General features: G+C 40.3%; 2 protein-coding genes across 2 annotated transcripts in view; one reads left to right on the top strand and one right to left on the bottom strand.

Moving 5' to 3' along the window:
• Positions 1-18,148, top strand: part of LOC119657081 (homeobox protein rough) — a 36,013-nt gene extending 17,865 nt beyond the window's left edge. The window contains exons 3-4 of the mRNA XM_038063836.1: positions 17,368-17,602; positions 17,854-18,148. Coding sequence (XP_037919764.1) covers positions 17,368-17,602; positions 17,854-18,148 — 530 coding nt within the window. The remainder of the gene's footprint in view (positions 1-17,367; positions 17,603-17,853) is intronic.
• LOC119657424 (oxidoreductase-like domain-containing protein 1) overlaps positions 1-22,910 on the bottom strand; it is a 28,021-nt gene that overhangs the window by 692 nt on the left and 4,419 nt on the right. The window lies entirely within an intron of this gene.

The following is a 22,910-nucleotide window of genomic DNA, read 5'->3' as shown; positions in this document are numbered from 1 at the left end:
CGTAAAGACGGAAATATATCTCAAGATCAGTTGGTTGCGCTTTTGAAGCTGCCCAATCTTTACAAATTAAAGGCTGATTGGGTAGCACCGGTGGGACTAATAGGGCAGTTTTTTTCTAGCCAAAAGTCAGATTACAATGCATTGTTGTATTATATCCGGTACAACTGAAACCAATTAGTTCATGACATCGTTGTATCATTGCCGATCAAATGACAGGCATAGCGAAGGTTTATCATTCCAATATCAAGGACGAGAAAGAGCATTTGATGTAGGAGCTCACCGGGCTTTGATAGATCACCCTTCAGCTCGATGAACGGCAACAGTCGGTTTTATAGCAGCCTCTCCCCTTTTTGCCTAAAAGTGTGGTTTTCGGGGCTCAGTAGCGGGAAGCCTGTTCCATTGGGTGAAAAACGCACGTTTTAAATGTGTCTGGGAAACATTCGAGGCTGGGTATTCAGTCTTGATCAGAATTAAATCCGATCCCATTGCCTTTTTATCTAAAATACGTCTGCAGATACCCCGCAGCTCCTTTTCGGTAACATCATGGATCGAGAAGACGTCCTGTTGAGTGACGACTGCTTTCATGAGCACACCACTTACGGTTATTTCTGCCCACGTATCCTCTCCATTACAAACCTACAAGTAGCGCCCCACGGGTTTGTATTGGCATCAAGGCACAGTTAACTTTTGCTTCTGCTTATAATTTTCTTCAAATTACTTCAGAGATACTGATATCCCTCTCTCAACTCCCGATGCGCCGGGTTCCCTTTTATCTTTGGCAAAGGCTCCTCGCTCGTAGGCAGCATGGTTGGGGCATTTCAAGGTCCAGGCCTCACTACCCGCATGCCTTGAAAGACAGTCTCAATGGGTGAAACAGTGGAGGATGTAATCTTAGATGATAAAGAACTTTTGGACGATTTGAAGCAAGCCTCATGTAGTCATGGGAATGAAATGCATAGTGGCAAGTTGAAAGATCACAGGATGATTTATTTACGACACTGCAATGCTGGATAACAACGGGATCAACAAGGTGACTGAACGACAAAAATGGTACAATTTTTAAATCGGTAATTGTTAAACGAGTCGATCATGAAATCATGTGGAAAGCGTGGCCCCTGTCTTGGGTGAATATGATATGAATTATCCCTAGTTTTCATTGCAATTTCTGTTTCGGGCCCCTGGTGTAATTCCGAGCCCGAGGGGATTCTTTTCTTTTCTATCCCCTCTCTTCAAGCCTAGGTGTAGCATAAAATAGAGTTTTCGCAGCAACCTTTTTCCATCCATTTTAATTTCTTCGCTTTGTGGTAAATTAACAAAGCCCAATCAATGCGGGATTGCCTTCATAGCTCTATGAAGTTTGTTGAGTGATTTTATTCGAACTGAGTTTTTTGATACTTCTCTCATTTCACTGAATAGGAGAATGGGATGGTGGAACTTTTCTTGGTAAATCAGAGTCCGGTCAAATTCATCATCAACCGCACCGCGTCCTCCAATTGCCAAATAGTAGCAGCTAGATATTATAGACGCATATCGTCTCCTCTCATCTTTTGCGTGCCTTTTTTCGTTTTAGCAATTCTTACGTGGTCCATACGCTTCTTATGGCCTGTCTTCTGCAATTTAAAAAATGTGGATCGTCAAAGATTTCTGACAACTCAACGTTGTACCTGATTCTTCAGTCCAACCACCCCTGTCTTGAACTAAGTATGCGTGGCTGAACTCGGCACCTAATGTTTTTTTCGTGGTGTTGTCAGCTATAACACAGCCTTGGCGAGGAGGAAGGAAGTTAGGGGTTGGAATGGGGAAGAGGTTGAGCGTAAAGGAAGTGGCGATACACTCCTTGCCTAAACATCTGCATGTTATAGTCAGACGGAAAGACAGAAGATGGTAAGCTGTTCCACATTCATACAGTTCAAGATAAGAAGGATTCGTGGTATTTTACGGTGCCACTAGCACTGACCTTGATGGGAGCGGCTACTTAGCCGGGTGTTGTGTTTGGGAGAGGCTCTACAAGCGGTAAGACCTGATATTCTTCGGGAGCAGTGACCTTTATAATAACGATGTTACTATTATCATGAGTGAGCGTCAGTCGAAAATATTCCCACCATCGACAAGGATAGATTGTGAGGAGGGGAGTGCGCATAGTTTATTTGAAATGGACAGTATTGGGTTTTAGAACTGAACACGATTTGCTTTGCCCAAGAAATAATAGACGATACGTCCTCATTCAATTACTCAAACATGCGCTCCCAGTGGACACGCAATGTACTACGACGAAAGTCAGCCAGTAAATCAAACGGATACGCCAAGTCAAAGGTGCTGTAATCAGCAAAGCTGTGGATTAGATTGAAAATGCTATTTAAGGGGTAATTACTGAAGATGAGAAAGAAGGTGGTGACAGAACAGTATCATGAGGTACCCTGGCATTTTGGGTATAAAGTTCTGATTCAACACCGTCCAATACAACTCGAATGGAACGACCATTGAAAAAGCTTTCAATCCATTTGACGAGCTTGTCATCGAGACGAAATGCGCGAGTTTGGCTAGGAGGGCAGGGTGCCATACTTTGTCAAAAGCCTTCGAAATATCAAGGGCAACAACTTTGACCTCGCCGTGATTATGAAGACAATGATTCCATTATTCCGTCACCAAGTTACCGGTCGAGCGCATAGAACGAAATCCGTATTACTTGTCGTTGATAAGGTGGTTTGAGTCAAGATAGGTCATTAAATTAGAGTTAATAAGTTTTTCAAAAACTTTTGGCAGAATTGAAGTTAATTCTATTGGTCGGTAGTTAGAGGGATCAGAAGTCTCTCCTTTGTTAGGTATGGGCTGCACATTAGCAATTTTCCAAGCCGATGGAAAGATACCCTGGCCGTAAGACCAATGAAAAAGTTTGCGCAGAGGTCTAGCCAAAGAAGAGGCGTAGCTTCTTAAGGCCATCAGGATATCTCGCTCATAGCCAGGGCAGATTTAGACACATCGAGCTTGGCTAATAATTTAAAAACTTCCCTTGTGCGAAAGTGCAAATAATAAGTGGTCCGAACTTTCTAAGGGCGCTGCTACGAAGACTGTATACTTTTTAGGGTGTGACGACATGAAAAGGTCCAGGAGATGGGCATTTTTACCTGATTTATTTTTGTTGGACCATCCACTAGTTGCCGTAAATTATGAGACTCACATAGAAGCTCGACATATCTTCCCATCAGGCTTGTATTAACTGAAAATCTGTACCACTGTACATTATGCACGTTAAAATCGCCCGCAATGGCGATTTCAGACAAAAAGAATTGTTGGGTCAAATTATCAATGTTAGAAGAGAGTTAGTCAAAAAAAAAACAGAGGAATATGATGTGCTTCGAGAGATTAATTCCAATCCAGGCGTAAGTAAAGTTCGGATTAGCGGAATTTAGATTAGGGACAATGTTTCGGCCAGCCTTTTGGTCGCTTACCATCGACTTCGATGTTCAGACTAATTCTAACAAGTGAATTCTCCTTAGCGCGAATCACGTGACCATACCATTGAAGATGTCTCTGTTGCAATCGCGCAACCGGCGGATACCCTCACTTCGGATGTGATCATGGCGTGTTACAGTTCTAGCCCAAAGCACTTCTCTATCTCCATGACCATAAGATGCCGGTCATTGTCTTTTATAGCCAGCCAACACTCAGATTTAGGAGTACAATCCCGCAGGGTTCCAACATCATAGAATGTTATTAACCAATACTGAGTGAGAGCAAAGTGGATTGATAAAAGGAACAGCTTGAATACGCCATTTGCAAAGCGCTTCATAGCGCAGTAGTCAAGAGAAGCCTAGTAACTATGTATGCTGAGCCAATTTATAATGAAGCTTCCGACAACCTCTTATACCGCATTCGTACAATTTGCTGAAATCTTCCCAAACACTAGGTTCAAGATTCCAAAACTAAAATTTACTTCGGCAACCAAAAATATCATTACTGCCGTTGATTAAATTTTTGGCCCCTGTTTGACTTTTAAATGCCTGAGGTTCATACCCTGATTATACACAATCAACAGCTTGGACCGAAGTGCAGGGATATTCGAATGAGGGGGGATTTCTTTTAGGCTTCAGTTGTGCTTGGAAAGCAATATTCCTTAGCAAATTTTAAAATATCAAAATATCACTAACTCAGTCAGCCGCTGCGATATAGAAACAGCATGGCCTCCACCTCATTCGTTCATGTGGGCTCCATTCTAAAATGACCACATCTGATATATTTAAAAATTACATTAAAGTAGTTTTTTGAAGAGTCAGATAATTGGAAGGAGCCACGAGTTCATAGAGTATACAGCCTTTTGTCAAATCGGTTCAAGAGCACTGATAGGGTATTTCATCTGACGATTGCCGATTTAAACCTAATTCTAAAATTTTTTAGCAAGAGGAAACTTATTTTATCCCTAAAACACAGTGGGTTCCGGACCCTTATGAATATCGGCCAATAACTTTTCCTCCCAACATCTATAAAATTTTTACTTCATTGCTCTATATCTTGTCATTCATAAGCTGAGAAGGATGAGCTAAATAAACAAAAGACCTTAGAGGCTGTAAACAATACAGTAGCTGTACAGCAGGCTGTCTGCCAAAAACAAAATATTTCGATAGCGGTTACAAATCGGGTTTTCCAATGAACACTGATGAATAATTGGAGCTTGAAGCTATCGGCAGCTTCACAAATACCAGGAATGATACCAATAATCAGGTAACCACCGAAGCCTGTTATAGTTTTGGTTAATGAGGAATTTCCCACTTTTTACATAAAAGCAAATACGGGATGATGGGATGGAGCAGAAATCTCTCAAGGTCCTAGCTCTAAGTTCGAATCCCAGTCGTCATGGATGTTTGTATTCGTCATTGTGCTTGTTTCACAGCACAGAATCAATGTGATGATAATGTAATTTAGTGCCTAATTTTTTGTCAAAACTCATCATGAATGATATATTTTAGTAGAAATATGAGCAAATAAAATTTTCTTACTTGGGCTCGAAGAATCACCAAATCATTCATCAAGAGCCATTACATCCAATCAAGGTCATTGCAATGTGTGGAGTTTACTCAGCAATTGTAATCGATCCAAACTTTTTTCAAGAACAAAGCAGGTCAAATAATTACTGTGAACGGTGGGCGGTACGCAGCTATGATTAATGACCTTTTCGTGCCACAATTGGATGAATTGATACAGCGGAAATATGTGTGTGTGAAATTCTGAGGCGAATTCTGAGGCGAATTCTGACGCTAGTGTTTTGATATCAGGCTTTAGCGATATTCAATTGCCCGCAAGATCACCAGATTTTACCAAGTGTTCAACTATGACATGTGATTTTTTCTTTTCAAAAGAAAATATTTATTTTGGAAGTAAGCTAAAACAAGGTTTATTCAAAATTTCATTGCTAGTTACATATGTTCCCCATCTTTCGCCCTCTTCGCCGCGAACAGTGCTTGACCCATCCTTGCAAACAAGTATTAATCGGAAGGAGCTAAGTCTGGTCAGGAAACGGCATGGGGTAGAATTTCCCAACTGATTGCTTGCAACGTGTCGCAAACCGAAAGGTTGCAGTCTATCCTTAAGTTGATCGCCTCTCGGTGCAGATGGGCAGGGTGGAATTTGTTGCTATATGATTTATTGGACGTGATACATATAGAATCATTCATATGTTGGACTTGGGTTGTTGTGGACATTCGTTTTCTAGATGTCATTTACCGAAAAGCAGGAATTAAATAGCATTAGCTTCCTCTTCCATTTAAGAGGACGCTGATGGCATTCTTTCTATTTCTATTTTCAGCGCTTTTGGGCAATGGAATTAGGCTCTTAGGTAGAAGTTCGCTTCTTCTTTTTCTTTAGCCTTTGTCCCATTCAGAAAAAGGGTCAGCTTATTGCGATCGGGTGCGCCGTTTTGGTATGTCAAACACGTAATCTAGATGCAGTCGCGGGACTTTTAAATCACTATCAAGCGCAGCAAATCGTCATTGTTTCGGCTGGCCTTTTGGTGGTTTACCATCGACTTTGGTGTTCAGACCAATCGCGGCAAGTGATTCCTCGTTAGCGCGGATTACGTGACTATATCATCAAAGACGTCTCTGTAGCAATTTTTACACGATCAGTATAATCCCATATCAGTCTGGATATCCTCATCTCGTGTTACAGCACTAGTCCAACTCAACATTTTCGCCTATATTACAGCGAGGCGCCGTTCATTGTCTTTTATTGTCGACCAGCACTCAGAATTATAAAGGGTCGAATGGCGACCGACACTGTAATAAATTTCCGATTTCATAAAGAAGACAAGTTGTGGAACGCCACTTTATCCAGATTGCGCTAACGCGTGAAGTAATTTCATAATGCAGTTCTTCATTGGTTGATAGCATTGACCCAAGATATTTAAATCGCTCAGGTCTGGACAGTTCAAGGCTTCTAATAGTATCTCCTCCTCAGTATGTCCAGCCATCAGCGATATGGGAAATCTTCGGTAAGTCATTCATTGAGCTCACCAATATCAAGAAATTAAGGCTTATCCCATCTGCAACAATATCTAAACTCCTTTAAAAATGAAAAAAAAATTATCCCTCAGAATTCACTGAAATATAGCATTTTCCACCTCCAAGAAAAAGGGATTACCGAAACAGAAATCAATACTCATTTGCGAATACATCCATAAGTGATATTGCACCGTCTGCCGGGGGCAAATTTCACTCAGCAACTCCCTTCAAATTTCTCCACTCAAGAATGAAAACTTCTAATGAAGAAGAATTTCAATCCTTTTCCTTAAGCCGAGATTAACTGTATTCAGTGTAGTGGTCTCCCATTCAACCGAGTTGCAGATTTGACCACTTGAAGGGTATCGCACACTTTACGCATGATTTGCCTCCTAAGTGACTGCGGTGATATTACATTACGTACCTGATTACAGTTCGTAAAGCCCTGCGTATATCGTTCATCGCCCTACCCTCGTTCCTCCCAACCCCTGTGTTTTCCGTTTGCCGGGCCATCCGACTTGCTATGATACACTTTAACGTGCTTCATTAACACCGTTTTATAAAATTTTAATAGCCATCGACCGCAACCCAATGATCTGTGATCAAAGCAATGACTTCCACTTCCCCCTTGAAAAAATGCGTAAGTGATTGCAACAACAATCTTATTCCGATCAAAATTATAAACAAAAACAAATATCGAATTACACAATATCCGATGAATGAAAAAGTGTTGAGTGAATTAGCGAACAGTAGATAGATACAGGATGACTGGGGGATTAAGATTGTCTTTAAGATTGTCATTAAGGAAGATTGGGATGTGTTTGAATACTGGAGGAAGAAGTCTGTGGGGTCTTAAGAATAAAAGGGATAGAATCTTCGTCTGCCGGTAGCAAAAGGATTTTTCAAACTAACAAATTTAGGGGAACTTCTGGAGATTCTAAGGATCTGGAAACTTTCAAAAATTTTCCATCAAAAGCCAGAGTCTTGACCAAAGTGTCAACAAGTTTATTCGGCAATTTGAACCTCTTCAGTTGCAAAAGATATTGCCATAGATACTTTATCCAATTTAGTACCCTCTCCTCTACACAGGTGCAATACTCAGGTGAATCGTGCAGAGAAGATATCCATGTATCGAAAGTTGTGATTTCAAATTAGCGGTCATTAAACAAATGTTGTCGTCTCCATGTCTGCCCACTGGAAGCATATATGCTCACTCGTTCGTCCCGGATTGGGAAGGAAAGGGTCAAATCACCCAGAAAAAAGCCAAGCACACCATGTGGTTGACCATTTTACACTTGCAGATCCAAACAGCAAATAAGGAAACAAAAAAACTTGTTCAAATACTTCTTTCTAGACCGGACAAGCATGTAAATGATCTAAAGAGGAAGCCCTTGAGCAGAAATGTAGATTGGATGTCAAAGAAAAAATTATTGTTAATGGGGAAAGCCAAGCGAAGAAAATTGACGGTAAATTACTGACGGGATTTGAAGACTATGGACAGAGAAAGTAGGTGTATGTTCGTGGAAACACATAGGTAACCTCTGACCGAAAGAACTTAATGAAAATATCCCCAACTAATCGGGCGTGAAGTTAGGGGATGAAAACTTTTTGCTATCTTGTAAGTGGGTACTTGGAATCAATGGCAGTTTTTGTTCCACTTCTTTGCAGAGTCTTTACCGTATATTTATACCCAACATATCACTGTAATAGGATTTTGTTTCACTTGATAAACGAGTTCCTTCCAATTTTTTAACTTTCCTTCATATCACTCAGTGAGATATCAAAACTCCCTTTCAGGATTCACTTTTTCACAATAACCCTCACCATATGTTAAGTTTCTCTGAAATATCGTGACAAAAAAGTCCTGGTTCCGCAAACACGTGTAATAAAATAGTGGTGAGAGCATGAACTCCCCTTCCTGGATCGTTCAGATTATCCTGAAGTCCTTAAGGACGGGATGTTGTATATCATGGGTGTTAAGTTGACAATGCACAAACTATTAAATACCACGAGAGTGAGTTAATCACGAAAAGGGAGCTGATTTCCTATTTTTTATGTTCTATTTTTTTAATTCAAGATATGATGTTCCTTACTAAAGCGGTTAGGGGATGAAATGAACGGCTCAATTAGGAAGTATAACTGATAGACGATGATAAAATGAAGTGGGTTAGTGTCATTTTACACACGCAATCCTAATTGGGAGGGTAAATATCGTATTATATCCTCGTTTATGTATGACATGTGAGATAAAAATCGGACAAGCGAATGAGTAATTTCTACAAATTGATGATTTATTTATCTCGGATTGTTTTAATGAGGCGTTTTAATACTCACGCGATCGCAATTCATTTACAATGAAAGAAGATAAGAGCATCCTTTTTCCAGAAGCACTGTGGGAATGACAATTTCCCCATCTCTTACTGTGAAAATAAAATTAAGGGCTACATAGGTATGATCCACGAAATCTGTTTGAGCCATGTGCAAACTCACTGTGGTTGTTCTAGAGTTATTATTTTGCATTTACTTTTTGAGGGGTAATTGCCTAGGAATTTGTAGAACTATTTTCAAATCTTCATTGCAATGTTTTTCTACTTGTCCATCATAGCCCGAGTACATCAAAGTGTCTGAAATCCTAAAAACTGCTTTTTTGAAGTTGAATAGGTAGGGGCAGAAGGAGATAAACAAGATTTTTTTCAACTGCGAGAGTAGATTTATACCTTTATTTATTTATTTAACGGACAATAAACAGAGTAAACTCGAATTACTTATTGCTCTCGGAAGGAGAAGAAAACAAAAATCTATCTATGCTTAAAACTGCTTAAAGGACCCAGCTGTTGTGCGTTGTAACTTCGGCAAAATCTAGGAATCGGGGAATGGAAGTAAACTTCCAGCTCTGCTAAGGGCACGTTGAAAATGTCAGTGTTACGTGTATTATAAGACGCATTACGGTAGGTGATGTCGTTAGAGGCGGAGCAGTCCGTCAGACCCGAGGAAAGTTTAAAAAATATGCATAAATCCAAAAAGGATCTACGCTCTTGTGGGAAGGGGAGGTTCAGAAAGCGGAGGCGGGAGGACCAGTCCACACAAGGTAAGTTTTTCTTAAATTTACGTGACACACTTCCAAGGGCAAGACAATGACAGTTACATGAAGGTGACCAGATTACGGAGCAGCACTCGAGGGTATTCCTCACGAGCAAATTGAAGAGAGCTAAGGAGGGTTGGATGAAGTCAAAATCAGGGCGAAGTATAGAGCCAGACAATTTTGCTGCTCGATTGGTGACTTCGAGGCAATGGGTGTCGAAGCGGAGCTTATTGTCCAAAGTGACTCCGAGGTCTTGAGTGGAATTTAGGTATGATAAGGAATATCCGTTAAGAGAGTAGAAGAAGGAAGTGGCTGAGGATTTAAGCGAGTAGCACATAGAGTGATCATTAGCAGAGCACCATCGAACCAGAGTGTCTAGCTTAGATTGAAAGGAAATACAATTCATAGGCGACTATATAGTGGGGAACAGCTTAAGGCCGTCGTCGTTTTGTTTTGTGTAAAACAAAACCTTGTTAAATTTGGTTGTCTGTTTGTTTATCTTTCACATGCATTTTTCTCGGAAACGGTTACAACGATTGACACCAAATTTGGTGGAAAGATGGGAACTTTTAACGCTCAAAGTCTCGGTTAGTACTTTCCGAAACCGTATTGACATTTATTGAAAAGTTGGGGTGCCGAGAGTCGAAAGGGATCGTATCTATCACGGGCCCATCTTCAGAAACTACTCAACTGTATGGTGATTAGGCTCCGAAATACCCTCCGTACCGATATCTGTTCAAATAAAATTAATAATGGTATATTACCATAACTTTTAGTGATTGAATGCAGCACCTACTTAAATTGAAACTAGTGTCACGAAATTTTGCAGCAATGTAGGCTATAGCATAGAGAATGGGGGAAATGGTACCATTACTAACAAAGTTATAATAGATGAAAGTTGTCGCTTCTGTGCAAATTCAAGACTTTGAATGTTAGCATCGCGCGGAAATGGATATTATTACATAATATATGCATATATTACGTGCTAAGTTCTAAGGGGACAAATGCCCACTGAAATGTTTTTATAAAAGAAATACACAAAAAATCTTCATACCTGAAGCGTCAAGCTTCCGGTATTCCAATTTGTTTTTTCTTGTGATAGTTTAAGGGCTTCTATGCACTTGCGATTAACCACTTAAGCGGCTAAACACCACGTATCATCGTGGTAAAGTTTGAATTTTCAACCCTAACTCGGGAAGAAAAGAAGATGAGCCTTATTAATCGCTTTGTAGCGGTCTTCCCCCTCAAAAAGTCAAGACACCTCAGAGTAGGGCTATTTTCATGTTAAAACGCTTGGGTGAAGGAAGCGGCTCGCCGCCAAAGCGGTTACTCGGAACTATCAATGAGCCTTGAGGAGCAGTGTCCTGGTAAAGACTTTTCCGGGGTTTCCATGTCCCCTTCTTAAGAGGCAATCATAATATCGCTCTAAAGGCCTTGGGTTGCTCACAGGAACTTTTTTTTATTCGAATGCGAGAATCTTTGCAACTTCGCCCTTCAGAGCAGACTTAACAGCAAATGGTTGAATGCTAAATGCTTTTTAAAATCATTTTTATTTTCAAGAAATAGGTAACAATAATATATAGATTGGAAAAATGAACAAAAAGCAATCTTTTATACTAACGAAAATAACTTAAAACTAATGGCCACTGTGGGCTCTCAAATTTGTTTGATAACCGTATACAGACAGAGAAGAGAAACAGTAAGAAATTAAAATCTAATTTTACAATAAGTTATCGGGAGATGGTCAAAAACCCGACAGAATTTTCTTGGGGTTAGTGGCAAATAAAGAAATCTGAAAGTAATAATAAATGTTTAATCGCTTGCAAAGATAACTTAAATTATTGTTCTTAAAACTATCATAATTACAACTATTAATTTAATCGAATCAATAATTTATTCAAAACTATTCCAACAATGTGTCCAGTCGCGGTTCAAATCTCACTGGTGGCAGAGTGACTTGCTATCGTGACTGCATGTCGGACACCAGTCGACTCAGCTGTGAATCAGTACCTGAATCAAATCAGGATAATAATCTCGGGCGAGCGCAATGCTGATCACATTGCCTCCTACAGTGTACTGTAGTGTACCATTACGGTCTTGAATGAAGTGCTCTAACATACTTCAAGGCCGAGATCCAATATGGATTGTTGCGCCAATGATTATTATTATTAATCCAAAAATGTTTTCAAAGTAAACTGGAAAAAAGTAATTTAGACTTAAAGCTATAATAAAATTACTATATTTGCTCTTAAGGAAAAAAGAAGAAGATTGAAGAAAAAAATAATTTTTACTTTCGCTTTTCTTTTTTATATTTTAGTTTTATTTTTTATTTTATTTTTCTTTTCACTGTAAATATTTTTTTCTTGTTTTTTACAATAACAATATCCTAAGAAAGGAGTAATATTAATAAAGAGACAAAGAATAATAATATATGTACGTATATGTTGCAACTGAAGGCAAAAGCAGCACCGGTTCAATATGTACATACTTACAAAGTCCCACCAAGGCAACAAATGACAGAACTGAGCCGGCATCCCGAAACCACCAGTACCAGAATTTTTCCTTTTCATCTCGCTTAATATCAATTGCTCTCGCCCTGGTGTACCTCTAGTCGAATTCCGGAGCCCCCACCGTCAAATTTGGGGGGTATTCTGTCCTTTCGTCCGTGGGCAGCCTGTGTATATGATACATAGCTGGATCACCGGCAGAATCAAGAATTAGACCATTCCTGTCAAGATACAGCAACGCTTCGGGAGGAATGAAGCCTGTCGTGAGAGTTTTCTCGAAATACCCATCATTTGGGTAGAACGGCTGCAAAACCCAAGGGTCCTCGCCATGCTAAACAGATCGCATATATGATTCCATCAATCTCACGATGACTGTGTCAATTCTCTCATTAGGTACATATTGTTCATAGTTTGACGAAGCAGTCCTATTAAGTCCCGTGCAAGCACGCAGACATTTCTTTTCAAAGATCCTTATTTTCTCAGAAGAAAGCACACTGGAATTCACATTAATCCTAGCATTGTAGATCCAGGCCCTTTGCGCGGCCAGTATATCGTTTGTCTAATTGTGGGAACAGATTCGAATGGTGTGACCTTGCTAGTCGGACTGGTTCCCCAACCGAAATTTCCGGGAACTCCTTTGAGCCCGATTCTTCCAAAAGATACACGGTGACTTGTCGACCATTCTTCTCTATTGATTACAACAGGGTATGCTTTCTCAATAACAAATATAGAAATAATATCATTGGCAGGCACCAGAACCCCCTGATAATTCCCAAGTGATTTACAGATGTACACATGGCCGTATGATTAGTTGCGCTAATGGTGTCAACCCTGTATGCGTCGTTAGCTACTTCTAGTTTCATCTTCAAATTAGTGGAGAGTAGATTTAGGCAATCGAGTCTATGAAGTTGTGTCAACTGTTTCTTGGTGTTAGAAAAGTTCAGTCTCGGCCACCACGATGCATGCATACATTAAAAGGGCTCAATCATAGATGTGTACTTCTAATGAATTCATTGTACTGGACGTCCTCAGGTCTTACATATTGTAGTTCTACAATACCAGAGCAGCTTGTAGGATTTCTGATATGATGGGATATCATGGTTCCACCACCAATAAGCTGGGTAACATGTAACCTCTCTGCTCAAGGTTCTTAGTGACATAACTAGTCTAATCTTCTTAGCGGTCACTGTGAGTTCATTGTGGAAGCAACAACTGCACATTATCTGCTTTTTATTCAGGGACAGAAGGAATACATGCGGACTGATAAAGCCAAATCAAGTATTGAGATCTTTCCAGCAAAGCAGTTTTTTTAAACTGAAATGGGCACCACCCAAATCCGTGCGCGGATATCGTCATAATAACTGTTGTGGGGATTTCCGACTATAGGTAGGAGAAATTTTAGAAGTTTTCAAAGATGTAGTCTCCTGTATTTGTTGTTTTCAATTAGTCAGTCCTACTGGATTTTGTTTTGCCTGCAATGCTCGCGCCGCTTGCTTGATGTAAATAAAGGCGGTTTGTACATCTCGGGATGTTCTTCCCATTATGCCGATATCATCAACATGGGGCAGTAGTTGGGTTAGCTTCAAAAGGACAGTGCTTTTGGCACTTACCTGAGTGTCACAGATTTATTCTAAGGCTAGATTGAAAAGGACACGTAATAGAGCGTCCCATTATTGGCGGTGAACGGTCTCAAAAATAATCTTACGGCTTTCACTTGGCCCCACACATTGGTCAGGAGCAGCTTAATCAATTTGACTATAATTTTGGCCCAAACTTGGAGGAGCCTTATTCTTGGAGGCACATGTGTAGTTATACCCACTTTTGTTATGAGTTTCGTATAAGGGGCACTTGTGATTTTGAAAAAAGAATCGATTATTTATTGTACTTTTTTTTGTAAGAATAACTCACTGAAAAAATTTTAAGTCGGCCTGAAATGAAATGACTAAGATATAATCGTTGAAAAATCAGAATCCGTATTGTAAACAACGTGAAGCTGAAACTTTAAACGCGTTTTTCTATGGAATAAATGACATGTTTGAAACCGGCGACCAAATTACTCGCAAACTACTAAACCGATCTTTTTGAAACTTGACAGACTTATTCAATACATAAAAATGTAGTTTTTAATCGAGAAAAATAGGGATGCTCTATCATGCGTCCCTTTTAACCTTGCCCCTGGATGTAGATGTCAATACAAGAGGAACTATTCACTTCAAGGCCACCCAACTATTGGCCTATACTGACGATATTGACATTATGGGAAGAACACCCCGAAATGTATCATACAAACTGCCTTCATCCAGATCGAGCAGGCGGCGTGAAATCTTGGGCTGCACATCAATCAAATAATCAAGAGGAAGTACATGGTGGCAACGTCAGCGCTAAAAACGAAAGAACGAACAACATCGAATCGCACTGGTCAAACGAGAACAATAAAGATAGGGGGCTACAACTTTGAGATTTTTGAAAATGTCTCCTATCTAGGGTCGAAAATCACTACCAACAGAGCCTATTTCAGCTTATAAAAACTGTTTCCCTCTGAACGTCTCACCAGAGGATCAAAGCTTTTACTGTACAAAACAATGATCTTGCCACTTGTGTTCTCTTGGCTGCGTTCGAGACAAGAATTTTCCGAAGAATTTTTGGCCCTCTACATGAGGATGAACGATTCCGAAGCCTCTATAACGACGAAATCTATGAGCGGTACCACGACCGTCTCGTTATGGATGAAAGTCGGCTCAACAGGTTGCAGTGGGCGGGTCACCTAATGATGATCCACGTGTTAGCTTTATGTTTGTCCTCATTCATTTGTAGTCCGACTATCTTTACTATTCCATCGAGGACGGATAATGCCTTTTACACGTATATTGAATTGAATAATTATGGGCTGGGATGGCAAAAATCACGATCCGGATTGATTGGAGTTATCCATGAGGTAGTTGGCCAATGCTGTGCTATATTTTCTCCGATCATCCCCATCTTTTGTATTGATTCCAAAGAAAGAAGATTGAATTATTTCCTTTCATAGTCCACCATGAGAATATCTCCCTTACCAGGTATGTTACCGCGCAGTTTGACTTTCCTATAGTGAAGTAATCCTGGCGGGTGTTTTGAACTTCGGAAGATCGATTAATCATATTTTCGCTCGACATCAGAGCTTGTTAAAACCAACCATTGATCTTTATCTGTGAAAAATCGGGTAATTTACTAAAAGCAAATCATTCGACCAAAAGCTAATATTTCCTGTTCACTCCTTAGTGGGGTATAGGGCATTCCCACACAAACTCTTTATAATTATTGTTTTCTTCCCCAATTTTCAATGAGACAATGCTGCTGTGCAAATGATAAGCCCACAGAAGCGTAACAAACAAAAGACGAATACAGACATCCATGACTGTTGGGATTCCAATCCAGCGCCGTCACCAAAAAGTGGGAGATAATTTTCTCCTCAGTTCACCCGGTCCGTTATTAAGTGGGTTCAGATCTCCCTCCATTCCAAAAACAAATCAATCAATCAATGTCATTCGGCTTTATCTGAAACCACTCGGCTACTTGCCTCAAATGTTTTCCCCCAAATTTTTTTGTTCTAGGATCCTGGTTAGGATCTTGTCAATAACGCAAAGAAGTAAGTTTGCTCTGGTTGTAGTTTTCACATTCGTGTTTGTCTCCATATTTATGGATAAGACGAATATTACTTTTTTGTCATTCTTCCAGTATCTCCTCTTCTGCTGACACCTTTTTTATGACCATGTGGAAACTGGCTATGCTTGGGCTGCCACGTCTTTCACAATTTCGTCCACATGTGGCGCTTTATCTTTATGTTATCTTGGAGATATTTCACTATCTTTCATCAACTCATTATTGGAGATTTGAATTAACGTTTAGGTTGGAGTGGGTTCCCTAATTTTTAGTGATGAATGTTGCTTACCTTCTCCGATATCCATTTACATTCGTATTAAATGATTCGGGATCTACCTGAAGGCCTATTTTTCGAGTGAACGAACCCTATTTTTGGGTTAAATATCCAACTTTTTTTTCCAAAAAAAAAAAAAAGAACGACTAACGGAGATGGCTACAGATTGTGTGTTTTTTAGTAACCGATATAGAGTTTGGGTAAGTTGCCAAATGCGGTAACGCTATGTGACTATCACTAGGCAATGATCCTTGTGCAATTATAAAATTACCTGAAATAGAACGTGTGTCGAGGGTGGTCAAGGCGTATCTTTTGAAACGAAAATTGGATCAATTAAATGAAAAAGAAGTGAATTATATATGCGATATATCCTTAAGTGGAACGCGCTTTGAGCCCATAATAAGGTCTCTACTGAAAGCGAGGTAGATCAGGCATTGATCATTATTGTTATGGAAATACCCAATAATAATTGCCGACTTGGTATCATCAAGTGGGTACCACGAGGAGAAAGAGGTTTGATTTTGCCTCCCAATCATAAACTTCGACTCTACGTTCAATAGACGTCCTTCAACTTTCTACAGATGTTGAACGACCCAGAGATTATATTAGCAAGAATGTCCAATAGGAGTACCATTGCCTCTGGTGCGAAATTAGTATTCGGCTACCTCCCAAGATTGTTCCATAAGGTATGACTGAAAACGGTAACATTGTGGCGGGTTGATAAAAGTAAGGAGCTGAGGATATATATTGGTATGAGTGGCCGAAATATATATCTTCATTGAAAACTAAAAATTGTAGTTTGATGGAAGCTACTTGTCTATCAATTTTAGAAAGACACTGTTTCCTCTAGAGCCCCAAAACTGTCCGTATTGTCCGTTGAAAATGGGACATAGAAAGTGACTATCGCTTTTACTAGAATTTTTCAAGTCCTGGTAAATGCTTGCCAACGAGACGTAATTAAGGGCTCTTAGTTTGAATCAATTTCAAACAAATGAATAATGAACTGTGTTAGATATCAGTGGAGGACTCAAATGGCGGGTCAAAGTGCCAGCTAGGGAGGCGGAATATTGGCCGCTTTAGAACTTTACAACCCAGAACAGTCGACGAACAGTCTAAACTTAATGGAAGTTCTTGCAGGAATTTAAAGGATATTGGCAGATTTAGCAACAACCACGAAAAATGGGATGAAAAGTTTGAGCTAGTGAAGAGTCACTCACTTCAACCGAGTCAAGACCTGAGGGGTCGACTGGGTAGCTAGATTTGTTACAAATCTTTTCCCATCAATGGAATTAATATATATTATATTCACTTACAGTTAGTTTTTTTTACAAAAAAAGTTAATAATGTGACCTTTTGCTTTGAAAAAAATTTCAGTGGCTCGAAGACGGAGAAAAGAAGGAAGACCTCGACGGCAGCGAACCACATTTAGTAGCGAACAAACGCTAAGATTAGAAGTAGAATTCCATCGCAACGAGTACATATCACGGGGACGACGATTCGAACTGGCAGAATCACTGAGATTGTCGGAGACACAAATCAAAATTTGGTTTCAAAACCGTCGAGCGAAAGATAAACGCATCGAAAAGGCCCATATCGATCAGCAATACAGGTAAAAACACTCACAAACCCCCTCCAGAAACCATTTTTATGCTTTTGTAATATTAATGAAATTTATGACTGTAACTCATTGAATTTTATGAAATAATTAAATACCAAAAATATGACATCCTAACGAACTTCCGCAACTAATTAAACAATTGTAGTTATTATTGAATTTGATTCGTGGCATAAAACTAACACATAAAATTTCTTCGTTTCTGTCTCCTTTTCGTTGTCCTTCCACTTGGAAAATCAATATAGAAATTTCGTGGTTGCCAACGGTTTTATGACTTCCATAATATCACCGAACGCCTTTCAACCAATCATGTCGGACCTACAACACCACTTGCAGCTATCGACACCACCATCGAATTGTCCCCAATCACGAATAGGGTCGTCGTCATCCACCACATCTTCCTTAGATAATATATTTCCTAGGGTTAATAATAATGTCATTAGCTATCACCATCACCACCGCGGACTGGAGAATAATTCGAATAATATCCCGAATTATTACTCACCGTCGACAACCGCCCAAATAGACTCATCCTGTTAGCGAGAATTGTGTTGGATGTGAGCCCCAAGCGTGCTAGCCAATAATTGGACTATCCTGTTCGGAGGATCTATCTATTTTTGAAGATACCGCGCACATCTGATACTGTAAATACACAGAATATGTATAATCCTAGGACGTAAGCATCTGAGTAACTGAAGTACCTTCGCAAACCCAATAAACATAATGATAACAATAATACTGCAGATCCTATTATTGCTATTTACTTTTGTATTGTAGAGAAAGAGAAATCTTGTAATAAACATTTTATTATTCCTCATTTGGATGTTGTGTTTCATTTATTGTTTCGGGGGTTTCCCCGCAGTTTACTCCCTTGGCAGGCTACTATCTCCGTTCTCTATGTGGGAGCACGCAATTTCAAACAAAAGGCGCCAAGGATTTGGTTTGGGTATTCTTAAGGAAGCGCTGGGACTTATTCATTCCGGAAGAGAATCCTTTTGTGGGTGTGGGAAAGCTTATAATGGGAGAAGAACGAGAATTATGCTTGAGGAAACGATGATGGGAGTGCAGCCAAGTAATCATTATTTTCTCGTTGTATTGTAGTCATGATTGTTGCATTCAGGGCCTAATCGACGCGATTAAATTCATCCAAGCGTTTCCACTCTCAATTCTTTCAGTTGTGTTGTGAATTCAAGGAACCTGTCTACGATGCGTGATTAATATTGGAGGATTTTTCTCGAATGGGATAGTTATATTCAGCGTTTTTATAATAAGAAAATTTTAGCAGACGAAATTATCCAGAAGCTCACTTGCTTCTAAAGATTAATGGTCAGTTAGCCACTGTCTAGATTCAATTCCAATTACCGGACACTCCAAAAACTGTCATTGAGGAAGTATTTCATCGATTTTATGCTTCAATGCTATCTACATATATCTGAGTGAACTCTTCTGACAGTACATGGGAGTCAGATAAGCATGCTCAATATTCCTAATACGATTCTACAGAGTACCGGACGGTCAAACCCCCTGCACAATCAAGGGGGATCAAATAGACAATATCCACTCATTCATGAAAACTTGCGGCGCAAACTAGACTGGATCGTCATACATACACAAGGAAAATTAAACGTTATTTCGTACAACAAACACAGTAAACTGTATGAACACAAGAGTTCAACTACCTATCCTGGCAACATGGTATAACCAATAAGGTAGACAATAGGCTAAAACTAATTGGCCTAGCGTTTCGCAGAGTAAAAGCTGTTTAGAGATTTTCAAAGACAACAACCAAATCAGGACGCCGGAAGCTGGACGCTTCAGTTATAAAAGGTTTTGTGTATTCCTACGTAAGATTATTTGAGCGTATATTTGCCCTATTTGCACCCAGCCTGTAATGTTAATTTATTTGGTATGTCCGATTACTCACTTTAGTGTGATACTGACGTTTAGTCTGCAGTATATTTGCACAAAAGGGACAAATGTGACCTATTATAACTTCGTTAGTAATGGTACGATTCCCATAAAACTTTCTAGTATCATGGTCCATATTACAGCTTGTATTACTAAAAGCCGTATGGAGTCGTGATTTTGTTCTTTGTTCTTTCTGAAAAGCGGCTCTTGAAGGAAGTAATAACTTTCCAGCCATTCTCCCCTTTTGCATCAAATGTCAAAAATGAACTTTGGAAAGTACTAATTGAGATCTTTCATTTGATACTCCACTTGAATATATTCGGTGGAAAGAAAATTTACACCTTCACCCTCAAGGTAGAACGATGTTACTTATTGCATGGGAGAGGATTCATAGTTCCCACCATTCCATAAAATTTCGTATCAATAGGAGTGATCGTTTCTGAATGTGTATGACAGACAGATAGACAGTAAACCGATTTTGTTTTACGCAAAAACTCAAAAACAACCGCTTGGAGTTTATTGAATGAAGATTTCGATAAAATAATAGATAATAAATTATAATGATACAATACGGGGAGGAGGAGGAGCTACAACATCTTAAAATCCCTTGTTGCACGAGAAATTCATCGAGCGTTCCTCGCCGTACGCACACCTGACTGTGCAGTGAGTCTCAGACCAGTATCGCTTTATTACTCGCAGCGACACAATTCCGGCCATCATCAGGAAGCGTTTTCGACTTGAGGTCATCGCGGAAACTGGTGACCAAGACTTCATGGGGGCAAAGGCGGGGGCATCAACAACACCACGCCGCACTCCAGGCAACAACTTCGGTCCTCGTCGAAGCACTCTTCAGTCCGGTTGAAGTTTCCGATGAGGTTCGGGACGAATTCCAAAGAGCGTGTATGGAATTTTCGGAAATGGATCCTTTGCCTAGACCAGGCATTTCCTGGCTCTATGCATCTTCAGCAACTTCGAGAATTCTACCTCAAGTCAATGATTAGATTGCATCTCGAGTCTGTGCTGATATGTCGCTAACTATAACAGATTGCACGATCAGAAGATTCGCTTTCGCGTTGTTGGTTTAAGTGACCGAAGTGATCCACCATGAAAAATTCATTACGGTAGGACATTGTTTGACTGGCTCAAATCAGCACTGGCAATAACAGCAGACGAGTGAAAAAGTTCAGAGGGTTTACCGGAACTATGCCATTCGCAATGAGACATCCGTAGTTGAAATTCTGGACACACTAAAGCAGAAAATTTCCGTCATATGCAGTCGGTTGCTACGGTATGGCGAAAGTCACTCCAGACGTGTCCAGAATGCAACATACGCGAGGAACCAGCGGAGCTTTTTCAGATCTCGCAGCGAATGCTAGTAGAGCGTCCAGACAGTGCAGTTTTCGGTAATATAAGCGAAAGAATACTGGGGTGGACTTTGGGTGCTTTGGGTATGCTGAACATGCTGAGTCGATCGCCGCCGCAGGCACCCGCTTGGCATGAATTTTGCTGATGTTACCGAAGAGAAAGTTCAACGAGCCATAAACAGCTCGAAGAACTGGAGGGGCCCAGGTCTGGATCGGGTATAAGAAATTTACCAGCGTATACAGTCGGTTTGGCACACAGCATAAATCAGGTCCTGAGTCGGCCGGAGGAATTTCCACCCTTCCTCACTGCGGGGATTACCTACGTTATCCCTAAGAAGGTCCGGTGCAGGACCAACTGTCTACAAATTCATAACGTCCATTATTAGTGGAAGGGTCAATGCGCACCTCGATACCAACAACATTCTGCCCGAGGAGCAGAAAGACTGTTGAGTTGGGTCAAGGGGTTGCAAAGAGCAACTCATTAACGACTCGTTAGTTGTAAGGCAGACAACTACAGGCCAAAGAAATCCCTTTAGTTGCTATATCTATTATGCCAACGCTTTTGACAGTATCCCACATATCTGGCTAATTGACGTCCTACATTTGTACCGCATTGATCCCAAGCTAATAAAATTTTTAGCGGCATTCATGAAATGATGGTATACCACCGTGTTAGTACGTTCATCAGAGGGTGACAATAGCTCAGAGTCCATTCGCATATAGAGGGGCATTTTTCAGGGAGATTCGTTGGTTTTACATGGCCCTGAACCCCCTTTCATGGGTACTGAATGATGCTAGAGGGCATGGTTTCACAATGAAGTATGGCCTATGTGCAAAGTGCGAGCTGACACACTTGATGTATTCATCAAGTTGTATGCTGATATGGATGACCACCTTAGGAGCCTTTTGCGAATAGTATACATGGTAGCCGTGATATAAGGATGGAATTTGGATTCGTCGAATCCAAACAGCAGTGAGGCAGCATGCGTTATCTTGTGAATGATTTCCCCGGATCTTCTAGCGAATGAGAAGAAGGGTGAATCGACGTGACTGTGGACTTTCAAAAAGCTGCTATTCAGTCGCGATACAGGAGATGGCAGCAACGGTTGGATAATTTCTTAAAAGGCCACACTGAAGTTATACTCTGATGTCGTGTGTTGAGAGTTGGATCGAACGAAAACACGGACAATTGAATTACCACCTAACACAGTTCCCTAGGGGACACGGTTGATACCTGAATTATTTACATCGCTTCGGATTGGACGTGTTGGTCGACTGTTATGAATGCCTCGCTCCTCCCGAGGACGCAGAGCATCTTAAGTTTCATTGTGTGAAATTCGCGAATGAAAGAGGGAGGTTAAACGACGCCCTCAATGTTTTAAATCCATAATTTCGTGGAGGAGATGCTAGGTCAGAAGCAAATTGGAGCGCGATAAGCATAATAATAACTACGATACAAGAAAAGCTCCAGGAACTGGGTTGAGCCCGCAGAGATCGTGCTGATGTAGACTAGTGTCTTTCCCCGTGAAATAATATTTCACAGTGGTTACGCGGAAATATGGCCGAAGAAGTAGGAGTGGTTTAGTTGGTAAGAATCTCACACACTGCTGTAACCTGGCGTAGCGTAGTATTTTTGTCGTGGATCCCTATTTCCTTCCTGCTATGGAGTTGCAAATCATTAAAACTCTTGCAGCTTTCTGACATGTCTTTTCAACATGCATCTTCCAGAGTAGTTTTTGGTCTTGTGCAGTTCCCAAGTACTTAAACTGACATGCCGTATAGACTAACGCTTTTCACTGAATAGTGCTATAGGGGCGTCGGCTAGATTGTCCTGCCCTCCTGCACCAGGTAACTATCAACACCATTTGGATTTTATCATGTAGGGTGTCCTCACATTTACCCCTACAGATTAATACATTTACTAGCTCTGCTTGGATCTCATTAGCTATGTAGGACACTTCATATTAGCGGTTATTATAACACTCCATTCTGGAGACAACTTTGATTAGTGTTTATGACAATATAATTGG

Source organism: Hermetia illucens, chromosome 5, assembly GCF_905115235.1.
Source record: "Hermetia illucens chromosome 5, iHerIll2.2.curated.20191125, whole genome shotgun sequence".
In the NCBI taxonomy this organism is placed as follows: Eukaryota; Metazoa; Arthropoda; class Insecta; order Diptera; family Stratiomyidae; genus Hermetia; species Hermetia illucens.
Note: the sequence above shows the minus strand (reverse complement) of the source record. Positions and strands in the feature narration are given on the sequence as shown.